Raw genomic sequence first — 19,756 nt, 5'->3', positions numbered from 1 at the left:
TAATCCTCACACTGACATCTAGAGTGTATGGCACACGACAACTGTGATACAGAATAAATCTTCTAACACAGGTGTATGGCACCCAGCAACTGTGATACAGAATAAATCTTATAACACAGGTGTATGGCACCCAGCAACTGTGATACAGAATAAATCTTATAACACAGGTGTATGGCACCCAGCAACTGTGATACAGAATAAATATTATAACACAGGTGTATGGCAACGACAACTGTGATACAGAATAAATCTTCTAACACAGGTGTATGGCACCCGACAACTATGATACAGAATAAATCTTATAGCACAGGTGTATGGCACCCAGCAACTGTGATACAGAATAAATCTTATAACACAGGTGTATGGCACCCAGCAACTGTGATACAGAATAAATCTTATAACACAGGTGTATGGCACCCAGCAACTGTGATACAGAATAAATCTTATAGCACAGGTGTATGGCACCCAGCAACTGTGATACAGAATAAATATTATAACACAGGTGTATGGCACCCGACAACTGTGATACAGAATAAATCTTATAACACAGGTGTATGGCACCCAGCAACTGTGATACAGAATAAATCTTATAGCACAGGTGTATGGCACCCAGCAACTGTGATACAGAATAAATCTTATAACACAGGTGTATGGCACCCAGCAACTGTGATACAGAATAAATATTATAACACAGGTGTATGGCAACGACAACTGTGATACAGAATAAATCTTATAACACAGGTATATGGCACCCAGCAACTGTGATACAGAATAAATCTTATAACACAGGTGTATGGCACCCAGCAACTGTGATACAGAATAAATCTTATAGCACAGGTGTATGGCACCCGACAACTATGATACAGAATAAATCTTATAGCACAGGTGTATGGCACCCAGCAACTGTGATACAGAATAAATCTTATAACACAGGTGTATGGCACCCGACAACTGTGATACAGAATAAATCTTATAACACAGGTGTATGGCACCCGACAACTGTGATACAGAATAAATCTTATAGCACAGGTGTATGGCACCCAGCAACTGTGATACAGAATAAATCTTATAACACAGGTGTATGGCACCCGACAACTGTGATACAGAATAAATCTTATAGCACAGGTGTATGGCACCCGACAACTGTGATACAGAATAAATCTTATAACACAGGTGTATGGCACCCGACAACTGTGATACAGAATAAATCTTATAACACAGGTGTATGGCACCCAGCAACTGTGATACAGAATAAATCTTATAACACAGGTGTATGGGAAGATTCTATCTCAATTCAAAAATGATGATTTTTGCTATAAGTATAATATGGAATAATGATGACTGTTTGCCTTAACACACAGAAACCTGGACTTGTTTGAGGTATTCTCCTACATGTAACATGGAATGAAGTTTGGACAAAGTTTTATGAGAAATGAAGAATCCAGAGGGATGCCACAAGGTTGAGTATTATGTACAGAATATTGTATCCTCTCATAACTCATGAGCACTACATTTATAGTCTGACAGATTATAAAACAACAAACTACTGAAACATTCCTGCAGCAATGACTCTGGTGATTTTTGTTGACCGATGAAAGACATCCTTCAGCACAGCAGAACACATCAGCAAAGGTGACAGTAAGAAATAATATGGCTCTACCTATTCGGAGTAATGTCTTGTTGTGATCAAAAACTACGGCTATCACTGTAATAATTACCTTGTCTTGGAACAGGGCTGGGGTCGGCATTTTGAGTTCTTGCGAGGCAGCGAACAGTCCAATGAGATGTCTGTCCCATCCCTGACCTATACTGGCATCAACTTTGATCTGCGTCTGGTATTGTACGGCTCGTTTAAGTAACATTATTCTCTGTTCTCGGGTTGCTCGTTCATTCTGCATGCTTTGTACCCACTGCTTGGAATATTCAGATACTGAACGGATTGTCTCTGTTCTACCATTCAGGAACATCCTATGTAAAACAATTGAACAATAATTAGTTTCATTGGTGATATTATAACAAGAAAAAAGTCTTTCTGAGAAGCAACTAGCTATAAGATTGAACAAATGAGCTTTAAGATATAGGATTTCTTAAAACAGTTTAATAAATAACTTTCTGTTCTATTTCTACATACCATTTCCAAACATGAACACAAAAGAAGACAGACAAGAATATGCCCCACCCCCAACCTGTATTCCTGTATCCTAACCTGGCCACCCCAACCTGTATTCCTGTATCCTAACCTGCCCACCCCCAACCTGTACTCCTGTACCCTAACCTGGCCACCCCCAACCTGTACTCCTGTATCCTAACCTGCCCACCCCCAACCTGTACTCCTGTACCCTAACCTGGCCACCCCCAACCTGTACTCCTGTATCCTAACCTGGCCACCCCAACCTGTATTCCTGTATCCTAACCTGGCCACCCCCAACCTGTACTCCTGCATCCTAACCTGCCCACCCCAACCTGTATTCCTGTATCCTAACCTGGCCACCCCCAACCTGTACTCCTGTATCCTAACCTGCCCACCCCCAACCTGTACTCTGGTATCCTAACCTACCGACCCCAAACCTGTACTCCTGTATCCTAACCTGCCCACACCCAACCTGTACTCCTGTATCCTAACCTGCCAACCCCCAACCTGTACTCCTGTATCCTAACCTGGCCACCCCCAACCTGTACTCCTGTATCCTAACCTGGCCACCCCCAACCTGTACTCCTGTATCCTAACCTGCCCACCCCAACCTGTACTCTTCTATCCTAACCTGCCCGCCCCAACCTGTACTCCTGTATCCTAACCTGCCCAACCCCAAGCTGTATTCCTGTATCCTAACCTGCTCACACTAACCTATACTCCTGTGTCCTAACCTGTCCACCCCCAACCTGTACTCCTGTATCCTAACCTGCCAACCCCAACCTGTATTCCTGTATCCTAACCTGCCCACCTCCAACCCATACACCTGTATCCTAACCTGCTCACACTAACCTATACTCCTGTATCCTAACCTCCCAACCCCAACCTGTATTCCTGTATCCTAACCTGGCCACCCCCAACCTGTACTCCTGTATCCTAACCTCCCAACCCCAACCTGTACTCCTGTATCCTAACCTGGCCACCCCCAACCTGTACTCCTGTATCCTAACCTGCTCACCCCCAACCTGTACTCCTGTATCCTAACCTGGCCACCCCCAACCTGTACTCCTGTATCCTAACCTGCCCACCCCCAACCTGTACTCCTGTATCCTAAACTGCCCACCCCAACCTGTACTCCTGTATCCTAACCTGCGCACCCCCAACCTGTACTCCTGTATCCTAACCTGCCCAACTCCAACCCATACACCTTTATCCTAACCTGCTCACACTAACCCAACTCCTGTGTCCTAACCTGGCCATCCCCAACCTATACTCCTGTATCATAACCTGGCCACCCCCAACCTGTACTCCTGTATCCTAACCTGCCCACCCCAACTTGTATTCCTGTATCCTAACCTGGCCACCCCCAACCTATACTCCTGTATCATAACCTGGCCACCCCCAACCTGTACTCCTGTATCCTAACCTGCTCACCCCCAACCTGTACTCCTGTATCCTAACCTGGCCACCCCCAACCTGTACTCCTGTATCCTAACCTCCCAACCCCAACCTGTACTCCTGTATCCTAACCTGCCCACCCCCAACCTGTACTCTTGTATCCTAACCTGCACACCCCCAACCTGTACTCCTGTATCCTAACCTGCCCACCTCCAACCCATACACCTGTATCCTAACCTGCTCACACTAACCTATACTCCTGTGTCCTAACCTGCTCACCCCCAACCTGTACTCCTGTATCCTAACCTGCTTACCCCCAACCTGTACTCCTGTATCCTAACCTGGCCACCCCCAACCTGTACTCCTGTATCCTAACCTCCCAACCCCAACCTGTACTCCTGTATCCTAACCTGCCCACCTCCAACCCATACACCTGTATCATAACCTGCTCACACTAACCTATACTCCTGTGTCCTAACCTGGCCACCCCCAACCTATACTCCTGTATCATAACCTGGCCACCCCCAACCTGTACTCCTGTATCTTAACCTGGCCACCCCCAACCTGTACTCCTGTATCATAACCTGGCCACCCCCAACCTGTACTCCTGTATCATAACCTGGCCACCCCAACCTGTACTCCTGTGTCCTAACCTGGCCACCTCCAACCCATACACCTGTATCCTAACCTGCTCACACTAACCTATACTCCTGTATCATAACCTGGCCACCCCCAACCTATACTCCTGTATCATAACCTGGCCACCCCCAACCTGTACTCCTGTATCCTAACCTGGCCACCCCCAACCTGTACTCCTGTATCATAACCTGGCCACCCCCAACCTGTACTCCTGTATCATAACCTAGCCACCCCCAACCTGTACTCCTGTATCATAACCTGGTCACCCCCAACCTGTACTCCTGTATCCTAACCTGCCCGCCCCAACCTGTACTCCTGTATCCTAACCTGCCCAACCCCAACCTGTACTCCTGTATCCTAACCTGCCCACCCCCAACCTGTACTCTTGTATCCTAACCTAAGTGACCTACCTTGTTGATGCAGATTCGTAAGTTTTAGGAACTTGGTTGTAGAGCCTGTAATAGGCTAACTGTAGGGCCATCTGCAAAAGGGACGAATTACAATTCTTTTCTGTATTTGGTCAATAAAAGACAATCACAGCCTTATGAATTCAAAACTATTTCAAAACGCAAATTATTGTATGCTGCCAAACTAATGTATATTGCACAAATTATTCATATATCATCTGCTTGATCCAGAATCTTGTCATTCATTCTCAATTGATGTCAGTAGATGTAAAGAAATTAAACAGCAGACTTAAAACCCTGAATGAAACCTGTGTGTATCAATTTTAACAATTTATATTTGTGAGTATTGTAACGGTTAAGTTCAGACAATGGTAACAAGCCCAAAGCAAAATCATCATTAATTAATTCTAACAAGAATATTCCTGTTTTTAGCATCTATTAAGTCTTAATTGAAATGATATTGCATATCTATATTTAAACACTGTTGAATCTTAAAATCATACAGCACTTGACTAGAGACTAACCTGGATATAACCATCTGGACTCATTCTCTTCTTTTTGATGTAACCTTTACCGTATTCAGGGGAGACAACTCTCAGACGAAACCCACCAGCCTAGAAAAAAAGTTTGAATGTAAATTGTATACACTCTGTGACTCCCCTCACCCATCCTTACCAGTAGTCAAGTGTGCCCTTTGTGTCTAACCCTTGACTAAGAATCACCGAAAATTAGATGAAATACTTGATAGTGTGATGTAAATGATGTAATACCATGAATATGAACTAAATCTATCTATGAGATAACACACTTTGTTACGGACGAACATATTTAAGCATTGATGTCATTTTTTTTAGTTTCATTGGGGTATGAAACAAATTTTGTTTGCAAACTGTATGAATCCGCGTAGCGGATTCTTACAGAAGTTTGCAAACAAAATTTGTTTCATACCCCGATAAAACTAAAAAATGATTGACATCAACGCTTATAATTAATTTTTGAAAATGATTTTCTAATTTAAAACATGTTTTACATACAATTTTACTGGTTTTAAATGGGATTCTTTTTCTCAAATCAATACGCAACGTCAATTGTCGTATTGTGACGTCACATTTTTCGCACCATTCTCGGAATTTCTTTCATAGAAGAATGAAAAGAATTTTTCGACCAATCACATTTGAGTATTTACCATGAAAACAAAGACAAATTAATTATAGATGAATGCATGCAATCACACACAGACATATTAACTATTAATACTCCCCCATTTACTCTGTGTGTGTGGAGGGCAGTTTAAATAAGTTCCGATGGAATGATAACAAGATGACAGTGTTTATTTTACATTCACCAAGAGGATGTACAATAACATATTAACATACTGATATGACTATTATCAAAGAAATCACAACCAGATAATTGTCTGATATTTCTATATTAGTTATATTAGGTAAGAAGGATATTAGCATTAACATCACCTACAATATTATTTTGAGAATTTATTACCAGCTTTTCTGTAGTGTTCGTAAGCTTCTTCCACATCTTTCTCCAATCCAGTCATATCCCATGTCAGCCTAAAAGTTAAACAAGTGAATTCATATAAATAGTTTGTGTTGCTGAAACAACATAAAGTATTCCTTAGAGGAGAACTCTAGTGAAAAATGAAATACAGACATTTCGTGTTTTGCTATCTAAGAACAAGAATGTGTAGTTTTCTTCTGTTAAGTCTTCACCCTACTTACATATACAGATGTATATGTAATTTATGCAATAACATTATTCAACCTTGTACCCATACAACAAAACCATACATACTGTAAACATTCGGGCAGTTGACCAAAATTAGTTAACACACAGCTATTATTGGACATAAAATAGTATATTACATATATAATAGAAAGTGTAATATGCCAAATCATAATTTAGTGTAATACTTCCAGCCAAAAATAAAAACAAAACACACACAAAGAAAGATTACCACTAAACATGTACATTTACAATACTTTTTACTAAAAGCAGAATATTTTGACCTGTAGAAATGAGATCAATTAACAGTTGATAATAATTAATTATCTCACCTTTGAGGAGAAGGAATTTTCTTCTTACGAGACCTCTCAGCGATGATATTACCATCCTTGGTGTATTTCTCATTCTGTAAGAAGTATTCCCACATTCTGCCGGGAAGCTGAAAACATCACAACACAAGTTAACTCCAAGTTTGTTCATGGAATGTAAGCCTCGTAGACACAAGTTCTTACTAATACTGTTCATTCAACTAATTTTGTTTCTTCTAAAAAACAACAATTAAAACGTTTCCATCACGTAAGTTTTGTAAATGCCTTAAATATTTAATTTTTCATTGCAAAAGTTGAGTTATTGGTTTTCAAGCTTTCCTGTCCAAAAGACAATGGTGTTCATTCTATTAAGATTTAAATCTTGAAGTTAACAAATCTTTGGACAAGTATCTGAGACATTTTAAATGTATTTAAAGTTATCTAAAAATATAAATGATTAACCATTATAATCATGTCAATAATAAGACATTTTAAGATTGCTGTTTGATCATACAAAAACATTTAACAAATTAAAGTAATTAATCAAATGAAAATCATTTCAATTCCTGCGATCACAATATTAGTATGAATTCATGCCATGCATAATAAAGTGACTTACACACAACATTACTACAACACCAGTAACATGTATTAATTATTTGCACCTTCGACAACATTAGTCAGGTCGGGTGGTGACCTTCTACTTGTCTATAAAGGGTCAGTATCATGCATGGGGTAAATATCATGCCCTCCTCTCTCAAATGGATCTGGATTAACAGATTATTTCACATTCTGTTGTCTAGTATTTTGCAATTTGCCATCCATACAGTAATTCCACAATCAAGAGTTATCTCCCTTATGTTAGTTTATGTCAGTTTAAAGAATAGTGAAGTCAAACTGAGCTTTACTGGACACAGAACAGTTATTAAAATAGTAAATTGAAAATGAATAAAAAGACATTTATATGTCAAATAAAATGCTGTTAACAGAGAAAGTTAATTAGATGCAAATAATGAAGATTTAATATGTGTACTTGTAAGGTTAAGCATATATGGGTCACCATGTGCTAGTCCTAAACCAGATTTTGCTTTATTTAATCAGCTACTGTCCCTCTCTAGAACCACAGAGGAACTGTTAGATGTATAGGAGGGTTGGGCTACACTGTATCTCAGCCTCGTACCATTCATCACAAACCATGTACTGGTTATAGAGGAGAGAGTAACCGACTATATGACTAAGTCATGAATGAACGTCGTAAGGTTCCTATAACTTATGAGATTGTAAAGAAATAACAACAACAAAAATAATAATAAAATAAAACACATATCTTATGTAACTCATATGATAAAGGCAGAGCTACTCTATTAGAATTAGACAAATCGATCATAAAAATCATATCTAATTTTTTTAATAACAATTTATTTGAAAATTATATTGCTTTTTTATAAATTAATTAATTAAATGTGTTTAAACAACATAAAAATATATAGTTTTGACGAAAATTTCTCAGATGCTTTGCAGAGAATTTTTTCCTGTCCATACAGTTAATTAATATTAATTATTCATAATGAGCCTTTCTTGTACAATGCATTGTGTTGAGTAAATTATAATTTAACAATTACTATGACTGGAAGTTCTTTCTTATTCTCAAAATTTGGATCACTGCTGAAAGCAAAGAATACTCCAGATCTGTTCCTTATATAATGTCCATATATATAATATGCCACTATCTAAAACCACTATCACAAAGCTACACAGCACATATAATAGAGGGAACATTTTGGTGCTAGTTCATGTATATTTCTCGATCCTGGATTTCAAATAAGAAATTAAAATGCTCATGTTCGTGATAAAATCAAATACTGTAACAGTATATTCAACAAAGAATGACAAAATAGCTTTTGAAAATCTTGGTTAACAAGATTGGTTTATAATGGTGATTTTTGAATATTTCCCCCTATTTAAATATTTAGAGCAAACAGACAGCAAGTGAATATAGTGACATGTAATACAGGTTTTAGAATGATTCTGTGCAGCACATTCAGCCCAATATATACCCAAGCAAAGCAGATACTAATATAGGATACAATGTGTATAATGTTTAGACTGGAACCATACAATTTCTCCGTGCATGAACTTACTGTGGCATCAACGGAACTGTGTTCGCCATTGCACCCTGCCACGCCATTGGCAGATAGAGTAAAGGAGATGGACTTATCATACCACCTGTTTTGGGGGAAATATGAGGAACCAGAACTGTTTAGAAAGCTAGATAAATACTGTGCTAAAACACCATTTAGACATTAAACTACAATGTATATCCCGAACGTCCTTCCTCCTGCTGATACGACTGAAACTGGTCGGGATAAAAAAAGAACATTGCTGGACTGCTACCTATACTTCTAAATACAAAAGACTTGTAAATATCTGCCAAGAGTCTGTAAAACTTGTGCCTAGAATCATTGTGCACAAGTTTAAGTTTTCATATAGAGGTGGTGTACTCATTACAGTGGACACATTCATAGTTGTTTGCTTAGCTGCTGACCAAGGAAAAGATATTTAAGTTATGAAAGAAAAAGGAAGAGAATATGTCAATTTTGAAAGTTTTCATATACATGGTATCTAGACAGTGAATTTATCTTTAAGTGTCCAAACTATTGTATATTGGTGTCAGACTTCAGCTTTAAAAATCAAGGATTCCAAGTGTCTCCATCACTGTGGTCAGGGGTCAAACTGTAGAAATGTTATCCTAGGTCAGGGGTCAAACTGTAGAAATGTTATCCAAGGTCAGGGGTCAAATTGTAGAAATGTTATCCTAGGTCAAGGATCAAACAGTAATACTGTTATCCTAGGTCAAGGGTCAAAACTGTGGTACTGTACTCCTATAGCTAGGTCAAGGGTCAAACTGTAGTACTGTAATCCTAGGTCAAGGGTCAAACTGTAGTACTGTAATCCTAGGTCAAGGGTCAAACTGTAGTACTGTTATCCTAATTGTAATGACCAAGACATTCCACATAAACAGAAAGTCTAAATAAAAACCGGTAGAATTAAAAATCTACAAAAGATAACAAAAAATTAGAATACTATTAGTCAACACATGTATACAAACTCCATTGATAGCTTATATTGTCATTATTGATAAATACCACGCTGACTATTTCACCTCAGTCATTAGATAAACTTTTTTTTTTTTTCAAATTTCAAAACAGAGCATGTGTAAATTTGAGTTTTTATCAAATAATCACAAGATGTGATATTCTGGTACAACAATATAATACAAAGAGTTTGTATACATCAAAAGTCACACACAAAACAAGCTACATGTAGCAAATTTCAAATAAATGTATTCAACTGATTCAGAAGCAAACTAAAAAATGTCCATTAGCATGTGGGTGCATGTTTTATACACATATAATGGTTGCAGGTGCATATATATGAGTTAGGGTGGCTGATTACATGTTTACTGTAAATACAGGCAAGCAAATCTAAAACTACAGGTCATTAGCAGTAAGTCATTCAGGTGTGCATTCAAGGTCACGGATAGATCTCTTTTCAATATGACAAGGAAGCTAGCTCTGTACCTATCATTTTTGAGAAGACATTTTTATTAAATTTCATATCTTTAAATTCAGTAATCAAATCTGCCAATTTTTTTTACTACAATCATAAATTATGATTCAATAGATCTGAACTAAAATAGTCATTTCATTTTCACAAATTTTCTGACTACCTATATTCATACAGTGGGATCTCATAGTTATGAAATAAGAAATACTCTCTCTACTTTCCTAAAAAGAAAGTGTCTTGATTAACTAATTTCCAAAGTATTTTGACCTTGAATGCAAACCAGCTGGTCAGGCAAATACTGAGACTAGCTGTGACCTAAGTTAGTGTAAATGCTGTCACACGGTGGAAGCCAGCTGGTCAGGAAACTCACTGTAGCATCACCTGCCGAGTGCTCCACATTCACGCCCGTTTTACCATTAGCAAATACGGGGAACATCATAGACTTGTCAAACCATCTGTCCAACAGGAAATGTCAAGGTCACACGAAATTTCACAAACAAATGTTAACATGACCTATCAACTACATTACCATATTAAATTTGATAATAAGTGCATCAACCTGATTATTAAAATACATGTACATGCATATACAAATTGTAATTATATACATAATGTATGATAATAGATTTTAGTAAAACTAAGCAATGGTTCTTCAGCAAAATACTTGAGATCTTTCTGTATCATTTTTAACAGTAAATTAACAATTATTTTCTCTACAAAACAGTCATATCCAAGAGTATAACCAGTACGTATGTAAGATATATATATATATATATATTTTAATTGAAAGCTGTCAATCATTTTGTACAGCAAGAAACATTACAGAATAATATTAATAATAAAGACATTATCATCAAATTGATTTTGGATGATGAGAGATTGAATTAAATATGAAGCAGAAAACTAATACAGAAAGTTTGTTGAAATTAAGTAAGAACTTTTCAGTAATGTACAGATCTAGAGATTTGTGTATCCTCTCTTCCTGCACACTGGTGCAACCTAACATCAGTGTATGGCTTTCTTAAAGCATGTTAAAACGATCACAAAGATCTAATAGATGGTATCAAATCAACGTAGTAGTGAAGTACATAAACAAGAGTTCTCAAAGGGGGATAATTACATTTACATGGTAGGCCTGGGGTTAAAGTCCAATTAACTTTTGTATGTTACAGCCTGTTCAATTCTCAAATAATTGTACCACAAATCTAAAGTCATGAGCTAATTGTTGGTGGTACACGTGTTCATGTTGACTAAATTAGATGATATCACAACCAAAATTAACATTTTTTTGTCCATCAAAACTGTCCATAAGTTAAATCTTTTACAAAGCATAGTTACCATACAACAACAAGAGTATGAAATATTGAATAACTCATGGTTGTGTAAACTGGACTATATAACAGTGATGTGATTCAGTAATGGATAACAATATCAACAAACTCTCAATATTCTAGTCTGAATGATTACAATCTATCCACTTGAATATTACAGTGGATGATTTCATCAGTTACCTATGTACAGTATCTAAAGCAGATAGTCAAAATCATTCAGACGTTTGATATTATACCAGTATTCTCAGGGATTATGTGATAAACAGTCTAAAGCATTACGATTAAAAAGTGTCCTCCAAAAATGTATATTATACATATATACTGAACATATATACATAGCATATCTTAACAAATCACCGTTGATTTTAAATGAGTTTATCTTAAAATGTGATCCGAATGATCATATTTTAAAAATAAACATATTTGATGTAAAATACAGGACCATTCTCACAAATTCATTTATTTTTAAAATTTGAATCCAAACACTGAAGTCGAACAAACTTTTCTCTATATGGACCAGAAAGAGTTACAGATTGGAAGGAGTTATGGATCGGTAGGAGTTATGGACCAGAAAGAGTTACAGATTGGAAGGAGTTATGGATCAGAAGGAGCTATGGATCAGAAGGAGTTATGGATCGGAAGGAGTTTTGGATTGGAAGGAGTTACAGATGGGAAGGAGTTCCATATCATATGTAATTCTTCTCTGATGGAATGGAAATTTCTACATGTAACTGTTTAATTAATTTGGCCAACTTCTATCTACAGACTCAAAAATTCCAATATCCTGTATCGCTCTTAACTTGATCAGTGCATACATGCCCCCGCTGCCACTTGACACTAGAAACAGTTTGGTGAGGATCACATCAGGAGTTCCTCAGATTAACTATGTAGTTACATTGCACAGGGATGGAACGGGACAAGACAGGACAAGACAGGACAAGACGGGACAAGACGGGACAGACATGGGTAACACTACATGCTTCCCCATTTCATGGCAGAGGCATAAAAATGGCTATGCATTTTGTATTGTTGCAATTTTGTGATATCATCTGGACACTCAAAAATTTTTCTTAGTCTTCATTTCTGTTTCTAATAGAAGTTTTCTATAGCAAAACATCTTAATGTATGTTAAAAACATAATCTTATATTAAATGAGCAATATCTCTTTATCAGTTAATGTTTTACCTGTTAAATCCATTTCCAACCATGATATCTTTTCCATTCTCTTCAATTGTCTGAAAGAAAGACAAAAAGGATGATATTTCAAATAGATACCCATGACGTGTTCTCAATGTACTAACAAGAAGCCTGATGGCCATATGTGATCTGCTAAAACCATTTTGCATGGAGATGGGGACAAAATCATCGATTTATTAACTTACGGTATTTACGGTTAAAGTAATTGAGGATGTTTGTATCTGTAGTTTCGTATAAAATTTTATGTTTAGTTTTACAAGCAAAATCATATTTCAATTTTCAAAAGCACTATGAACTATGAAAAGTGCCTATAACTCATACTGTACTTACTGTCGGTAGACCTTCATCCAGATAAACAAGAAATATGGCCGACTCTATGTCATCTATACTGTTTTTGTTTAGTTCATTTTCTACCATTCTGGTGCGAATCTGAAAATTCCAGTCATAATTGACATGAAAATGTGGATATTGATGTACAATTTTTTTTATTCCATGGTTAGGATTGCTTGCAGGTATTAATTTTCGGGAGCTTCATGAAGGTATAATAATTCCAAAATTATACCAAAAATTCATTTAGTTGGTGTCTACAAACAAAACATGTCTACAGTCAGTGTCTTCAAACAAAACATGACATTGTGTCTTTATGACTCTACTTGTATATTTTCAAAAAGAAAATTGAGAGGAAATGCTTTTAGAAAATATTCATACTTTCATTTTCAATTTTTTAAAACATACTGTTAGTAACATAATGATAATTAACACAAGGTACTTTATACATTATCAGCTACATGTAGTAAATCTTATTTTCACCTAGGATTCCAGATGCAAGATTTGATAGATTGAAGTTACTCACATCAGCCCACTGGTCTCGTTTAAGAGCTGTAAATACGGCAGCCTGTGTGCTGTCTGTTGATTCTGAAATAAATAAAAAGTTTGATAAAAGCTTCAACTGAAAATCCTTTAGAACTTATTATACCTATGATGGCTATTCGTTCTTAGACCCAAAATGTATCAAACATGAAGTATATCATCCCAAGAATTAAGATTACATATAAAGCATACCGACTGAGATTTATAACTTACTACAGAACATGGAAAACCTTTCCAAATTACATATAATTCATAAGCTTTGAAATCCTTTTCAAACTATGTTATGTTAATAAACATTGCAATCACACAAGAATTACATGTAATTATGGAACCAAGTTGGGTTAAAGTTTAATTCTAAATGCAAAACTTAAAAGTGAAAATATTGACGCTGCGGCCCTCGCCACCAGAAAAGTAACACGATTCTTCACAGCGAGACAATCCATAATCTTCTTAAATATTTCAAAATAAAATAGATATACAGTGAAACCTGTCTAATCCGACACCATGTGGGAGTGACACTTTTGGAAATTTGGTCGTATTAGACAGGGTGTCACAAAAGTCAGGTATTTGTTGTTGACTACACTTGGCATCACGGAAATACAGTACAGTGTCGGATTTGACAGGATGTCGGAAAAGTCAGGTGTCAGATTAGACAGGTTTCACTGTAATAGAATCAAAAAATTCAATTTGAATTCCAAACCTTCTGCGTCTTTTAGAATATGTTCTATGATAGGTAGGATCTCTGCTGGTGTCAGTAATCTATCCTTTCCATCGTTGTCAGGTGCGTGCACAGTCAACTTATAGTAACTGCCCTTTCTGGTGGAAAAAAATGAAGTTCAAAATACGGTAATTAATTATCAATGAAATAAGTAGACTTGCACTGAATAAATCTGAGTTCGGGCATACTAGTAATATTTTCTATACATATACTGAGGTATACAACCATATGCTGAGTACAAATAATAACACACAATCTCATTTCAATGTTACATTTCTTTCTCAAGTGTGTATGTTTTGGCATAATTATACTGAAATCAGAATTTCACCTTTTTTATTTATTTATCTTTTTAATTATGAGCATGCAGATTACCAGTTACCATTAATCCATATGTTATGATCATTGCTCTCCTGTTTCCCCCCTAACATCTTACCTCAATATCACAATATGCTTCGAATCCTTCCACGTAACAAGCTCGTCTACATGTTTGCCAGGTATACGTGATGTACAGAACTGCATCCTGAAACAGAATATTACAAAATGATATGTATTTCTGGGTTATGAGACAAAGAATTCTCACATACATTACAGAATGATATGTATTTCTGGGATATATATGAGACACAGAATTCTCACATATGTACACATTACAGAACGATACGTATTTCTGGGATATGAGACAAAGAATTCTCACATACATTACAGAATGATATGTATTTCTGGGATATGAGACAAAGATTTCTCACATACATTACAGAACGATACATATTTCTGGGATAGGAGACAAAGAATTCTCACAAACATTACAGGATGATCTTGTGTTTTCTAGAAGAGAATAACATCTAACAGGATAAGGAAAAGCTGACGTGGTAATGAACTGTATAAACAAGTTCATTGTATTGTTTCTGTGATGTACATAGGTCTGTTCCGTGGACAGGAATTGACCCACGTGTAAGAATTTGGACTGGCCTCATGCTATACCCTAACCAGAGAAACGTTACACACAGTCCAACTGGTCCAGACCCATGTTATAAGATTCTATTAATCTCAGACCTATCTCATTTTTGGCTTCGCCTTGAAAGAAAATTTGTTACATAATGTCTGCTCTTAATGTTTATAACAGTAATGATACACATATCCAGTCATATATTTATTTGTTTCTTGTTAAAATCATTTTGTGGAGACAAACCAGACAACTAAATACAAGAACCAACTGTAAATAGTTGACACAGTGTCAATGTTTGTCAGGTTTATTATGCAGTTGAACCTGCCTTAGGGGTCATCTTTATTGTTTGGTTTCCATTGTAAAATAATTCATTGTATATGATTATTATAAACCTCTGTGGAGACCACTTGTCAATAAGGTCACTTTTTCTGCCCCATTGATTGATCTTAATGACAGGTTTGAACAACTAAAGTGATGTGTGATCTGCCTGTTTTGTACTTACTTGTAACCCTCCATACATATTGGTATCATGTCCTGTAGAAACTGTGGTTTTAATTTTTCCTCCAGAATGTTTTCATGAAATCTGTTAAAAAATATTGGAAATTTAACAAAAATGTCATATGATTCTACATATTAAAAGGAAAATATGACTATAATCCTCGACAAACACAATCAAATTTTGTACATCAGAACATGGTGATTGAGGGAAAATATATACTGTATACCTGGTAATTTTCGCCCCAGGTTATTTTCCCCCTTGAACAACACAAAACATATTCGCTCCGTTTTAAATTCACCCTAAATGGTTTTCAAGAAATATCCATCTCATCGTTTGTAAAATTGAAAAATTCCGTTCGGAATTATCAATACAGTTGCACTCGGACCACTCGGGACTTATCAAGTTCCCCAATTGTCTTACCAGCATGTGAACATAGAACGTTTACCTGTGCTCAGATTTTCTTTTAGTCCCTGCTAATTCAAGTAGTATCGGGTATGCATGGGTGATTTTAAGCAAACATGATCAATTGTAAGTTCACCGCACCGTGACTTATGACTGACCTGTGTTTTCTCTTGTTCACATGTACATACATGTACATGAATGGAAGCCACAATTAAGCGACGGTGAACTCATCAAATTAGTCTTTTCCATGACAGGAATTTGATGCCACTCTGTATTTCATTTTTATCTTGACCGACTACATAATACTACAAAAAAATGACTGATTTTTTAAAAATAACTTAATATGTATCGTTTTTTGATTGAATATGCTAAGCCTAGTACGTGATTTTACAGTTGAAAAGTAAGAGGGTATGTTTGTGATCTGACTACACTTGGCCCATGTACTATGGTTTATAAATCATTCAATTCAGCTTGAAATGTTCGCCTTCATCTTAAATTCGCCCTATCTTCAAAAGGCGAAAATGGCGAAAATTAAACGAGGGCGAAAATTACCAGGTATACAGTATACTGTACTAGTCAGACTAGAATGCTCCTAACGATTTCCTGTTAACATTCTATAAATTGTATTCTGACATTGAAAGGAACCTCCCTAGCTAGACAAACAGGGTCTGAGACAAGTTTTTCATTTCATACGAGATTTTATTTAACAAATCTTAGAATTTTTTTATTTTGCGAGCCTTGATAAGCAAAATTCAAAATGTTACAATGAGCAATCAAAAATTAACATTTTACCAGTTTCATAAAATCTTACCAGGTATATGAAATGAAAACTTTAGGATGAGTATTATCACATAACTCAGAAAAACCTACATTTTGACAGCTGGTTTTAAAGTCAAAATGTGAAAGACAAAATAAAATGGAGGCAGTCATACTGCTGCTCCATTGACAATCTGTGATGTAACATCATATATTATGATGTCATAATCAATTTCTGACTGGCACATGTACAGTCAACAAAAATGCCCCAGGATATGCATTTACCGGAACACTATATTCATGTATTGCTATCCGATGGAAAACCTAAGTTAAGGGGAATGTAAACGGGACTGAGATGAGCTGTATTAACTCTATCATGTAAACTTAAGTTAAGGGGAGCATAGATAGAACTGGACAAGCTGTGTCAACTCCATCATGTAAACTTAAGTTAAGGGGAGCATAGATAGAACTGAGACAAGCTGTGTCAACTCCATCATGTAAACTCAAGTTAAGGGGAGCATAGATAGAACTGGACAAGCTGTGTTAACTCTATCATGTAAACTTAAGTTAAGGGGAGCATAGATAGAACTGAGACAAGCTGTGTTAACTCTATCATGTAAACTTAAGTTAAGGGGAGCATAGATAGACCTGAGACAAGCTGTGTTAACTCCATCATGTAAACTTAAGTTAAGGGGAGCATAGATAGAACCGAGACAAGCTGTGTTAACTCCATCATGTAAACTCAAGTTAAGGGGAGCATAGATAGAACTGAGACAAGCTGTGTTAACTCCATCATGTAAACTTAAGTTAAGGGGAGCATAGATAGAACTGAGACAAGCTGTGTTAACTCTATCATGTAAACTTAAGTTAAGGGGAGCATAGATAGAACCGAGACAAGCTGTGTTAACTCCATCATGTAAACTCAAGTTAAGGGGAGCATAGATAGAACTGAGACAAGCTGTGTTAACTCCATCATGTAAACTTAAGTTAAGGGGAGCATAGATAGAACCGAGACAAGCTGTGTTAACTCCATCATGTAAACTTAAGTTAAGGGGAGCATAGATAGAACTGAGACAAGCTGTGTTAACTCCATCATGTAAACTCAAGTTAAGGGGAATGTAAATGGGACTGAGACGAGCTGTGTTAACTCTATCATGTATCACCTGAGGATCCAGTGGGTAAGGTTAGCAGCTCTGGCTGCCTGGTTTGTGGAACAAGCTTTTTTCCTGTCTGTTGCATAACAGTTTACGTTCACTGTAAAGAGAAATAATATACATGAGTTTCTAAACTAGGTTTGTTTCCATTATAAATCCAACCTTAGATGTCAACCCATGCCTGACTTCAAATACAATATAAATTAAATTGTTTATAAGGCAGAACTATTTTACCTGATTTGTAACACAGTGACATTTTATAAATATAATTTTAAGACACAGTTGAAATAGAATTAGATCTTTTTCAGATAATTACAGGATTAGAGCCATCTTGGATTTCAACATCATCTCAGGAGCAATCCTGGTATATATCGTCATAGTCCCTACCAATAGAACCTTTGGTTTGATTTGTTTTGCTTAACGTCCTATTTACAGCCAGGGTCATTTAAGGACGTGCAGGGTTTTGGAGTGGAGGAAAGCCTGAGTACCTGGAGAAAAACCACCGGCCTACGGTCAGTAACCTGGCAACTGCCCCATGTAGGTTTCGAACTTGCAACCCAAAGGTGGAGGGCTAGTGATAAAGTGTTGGTACACCTTAACCATTCGGCCCCAAATAGAACCAAGCTGAGATGTTTGAAATATGTTCTGCTTATAGATCATATAACAGTTAATTGAGTAATCATCACTTACTATAGCCACCCTGTCAAGTTTCTGATCATGCTACTATATATATAGCTAGAAAACAATTTTAAAAGTTACGGATCAGAACACTTTGGTTAATTATATAAATCATACCATTAAAACTTCAGAAGAAGTTAACAACAAGTTTTTAAAGATGGAAGCCAAGGACTTATTTATGATTGATCCACTGATTGAAAATAAAAAGTAAGAACATTTAATCAGAATGTTTTCAGGACCATTTCTCATCATGTTTTGTCTAAATACATGTACTACACTTAGAATTTGTAAAAGTTTTCAAAATGTCAAATGTTTATATGCACAGGGAATGACAATAGATGGAACATATTTAGGAATCTGATAACCTAGAACAACTATAAACTCAGATATCCAATGGTAAATTCACTGCTGACAGATTAGTCTGAAAAGGGGCAATAACTCTGCAAATCAAGGTTTCAGTGTTCTGGTATTGTCATGCCTTCCAGATTGAAAGTGAGAGACTAATTGTCTAGACAATATTTCTTAACTTTGAACAAATACTGAGAAAGGTAAGGCCATATATGTAATTATCAATCCACTCCCTAACATCACTGCAGGGTAATTAATATCATACACCTACAAGGTATATAATGTAAATCTTCACAGACAATTTGGTCTATTATATAACATTGTATACTACCGAGTATTCTATTTAACTATACCAGTGTGATGACGCACATACCATATATACTTACCACTGTTTTTGTTTACTGAATCGATACATTAAAAAATGGCCTCCAGTTATCGCATTATTGATTAAACAAGCCCAATTGTCACAAAATAACTCGCAATAATGTCAGGTTCTACGGAAACAAATAACACTACTTAATAGCAATGTCAATGTCAGTTTCCATGGAAACAAATAACACTACTTAATAGCAATGTCAATGTCAGTTTCCATGGAAACAAATAACACTACTTAATAGCAATGCTATACACCTGGTGGTTGCTAGAAGAACATAAATAAAATCTTATA

At 36.4% G+C, this 19,756-nt stretch overlaps 1 protein-coding gene across 1 annotated transcript in view; it reads right to left on the bottom strand.

The window, feature by feature from the left end:
• LOC117323753 (carnitine O-palmitoyltransferase 1, liver isoform-like) overlaps window positions 1-19,756 on the bottom strand; it is a 51,394-nt gene that overhangs the window by 6,201 nt on the left and 25,437 nt on the right. Inside the window, exons 5-17 of the mRNA XM_033879180.1 lie at window positions 18,073-18,163; window positions 15,755-15,835; window positions 14,740-14,826; window positions 14,289-14,404; window positions 13,572-13,633; window positions 13,049-13,147; window positions 12,707-12,756; window positions 10,561-10,645; window positions 6,648-6,754; window positions 6,080-6,143; window positions 5,100-5,189; window positions 4,579-4,649; window positions 1,719-1,968 (exon numbers count right to left, since the gene is read on the bottom strand). Coding sequence (XP_033735071.1) covers window positions 1,719-1,968; window positions 4,579-4,649; window positions 5,100-5,189; window positions 6,080-6,143; window positions 6,648-6,754; window positions 10,561-10,645; window positions 12,707-12,756; window positions 13,049-13,147; window positions 13,572-13,633; window positions 14,289-14,404; window positions 14,740-14,826; window positions 15,755-15,835; window positions 18,073-18,163 — 1,253 coding nt within the window. The remainder of the gene's footprint in view (window positions 1-1,718; window positions 1,969-4,578; window positions 4,650-5,099; window positions 5,190-6,079; window positions 6,144-6,647; window positions 6,755-10,560; window positions 10,646-12,706; window positions 12,757-13,048; window positions 13,148-13,571; window positions 13,634-14,288; window positions 14,405-14,739; window positions 14,827-15,754; window positions 15,836-18,072; window positions 18,164-19,756) is intronic.

The sequence above is a fragment of the Pecten maximus genome, chromosome 3 (genome assembly GCF_902652985.1).
Source record: "Pecten maximus chromosome 3, xPecMax1.1, whole genome shotgun sequence".
Classification (NCBI taxonomy): Eukaryota; Metazoa; Mollusca; class Bivalvia; order Pectinida; family Pectinidae; genus Pecten; species Pecten maximus.
The sequence above is the reverse complement of the archived record's forward strand: the minus strand, read 5'-3'. Positions and strand labels throughout refer to the sequence as shown.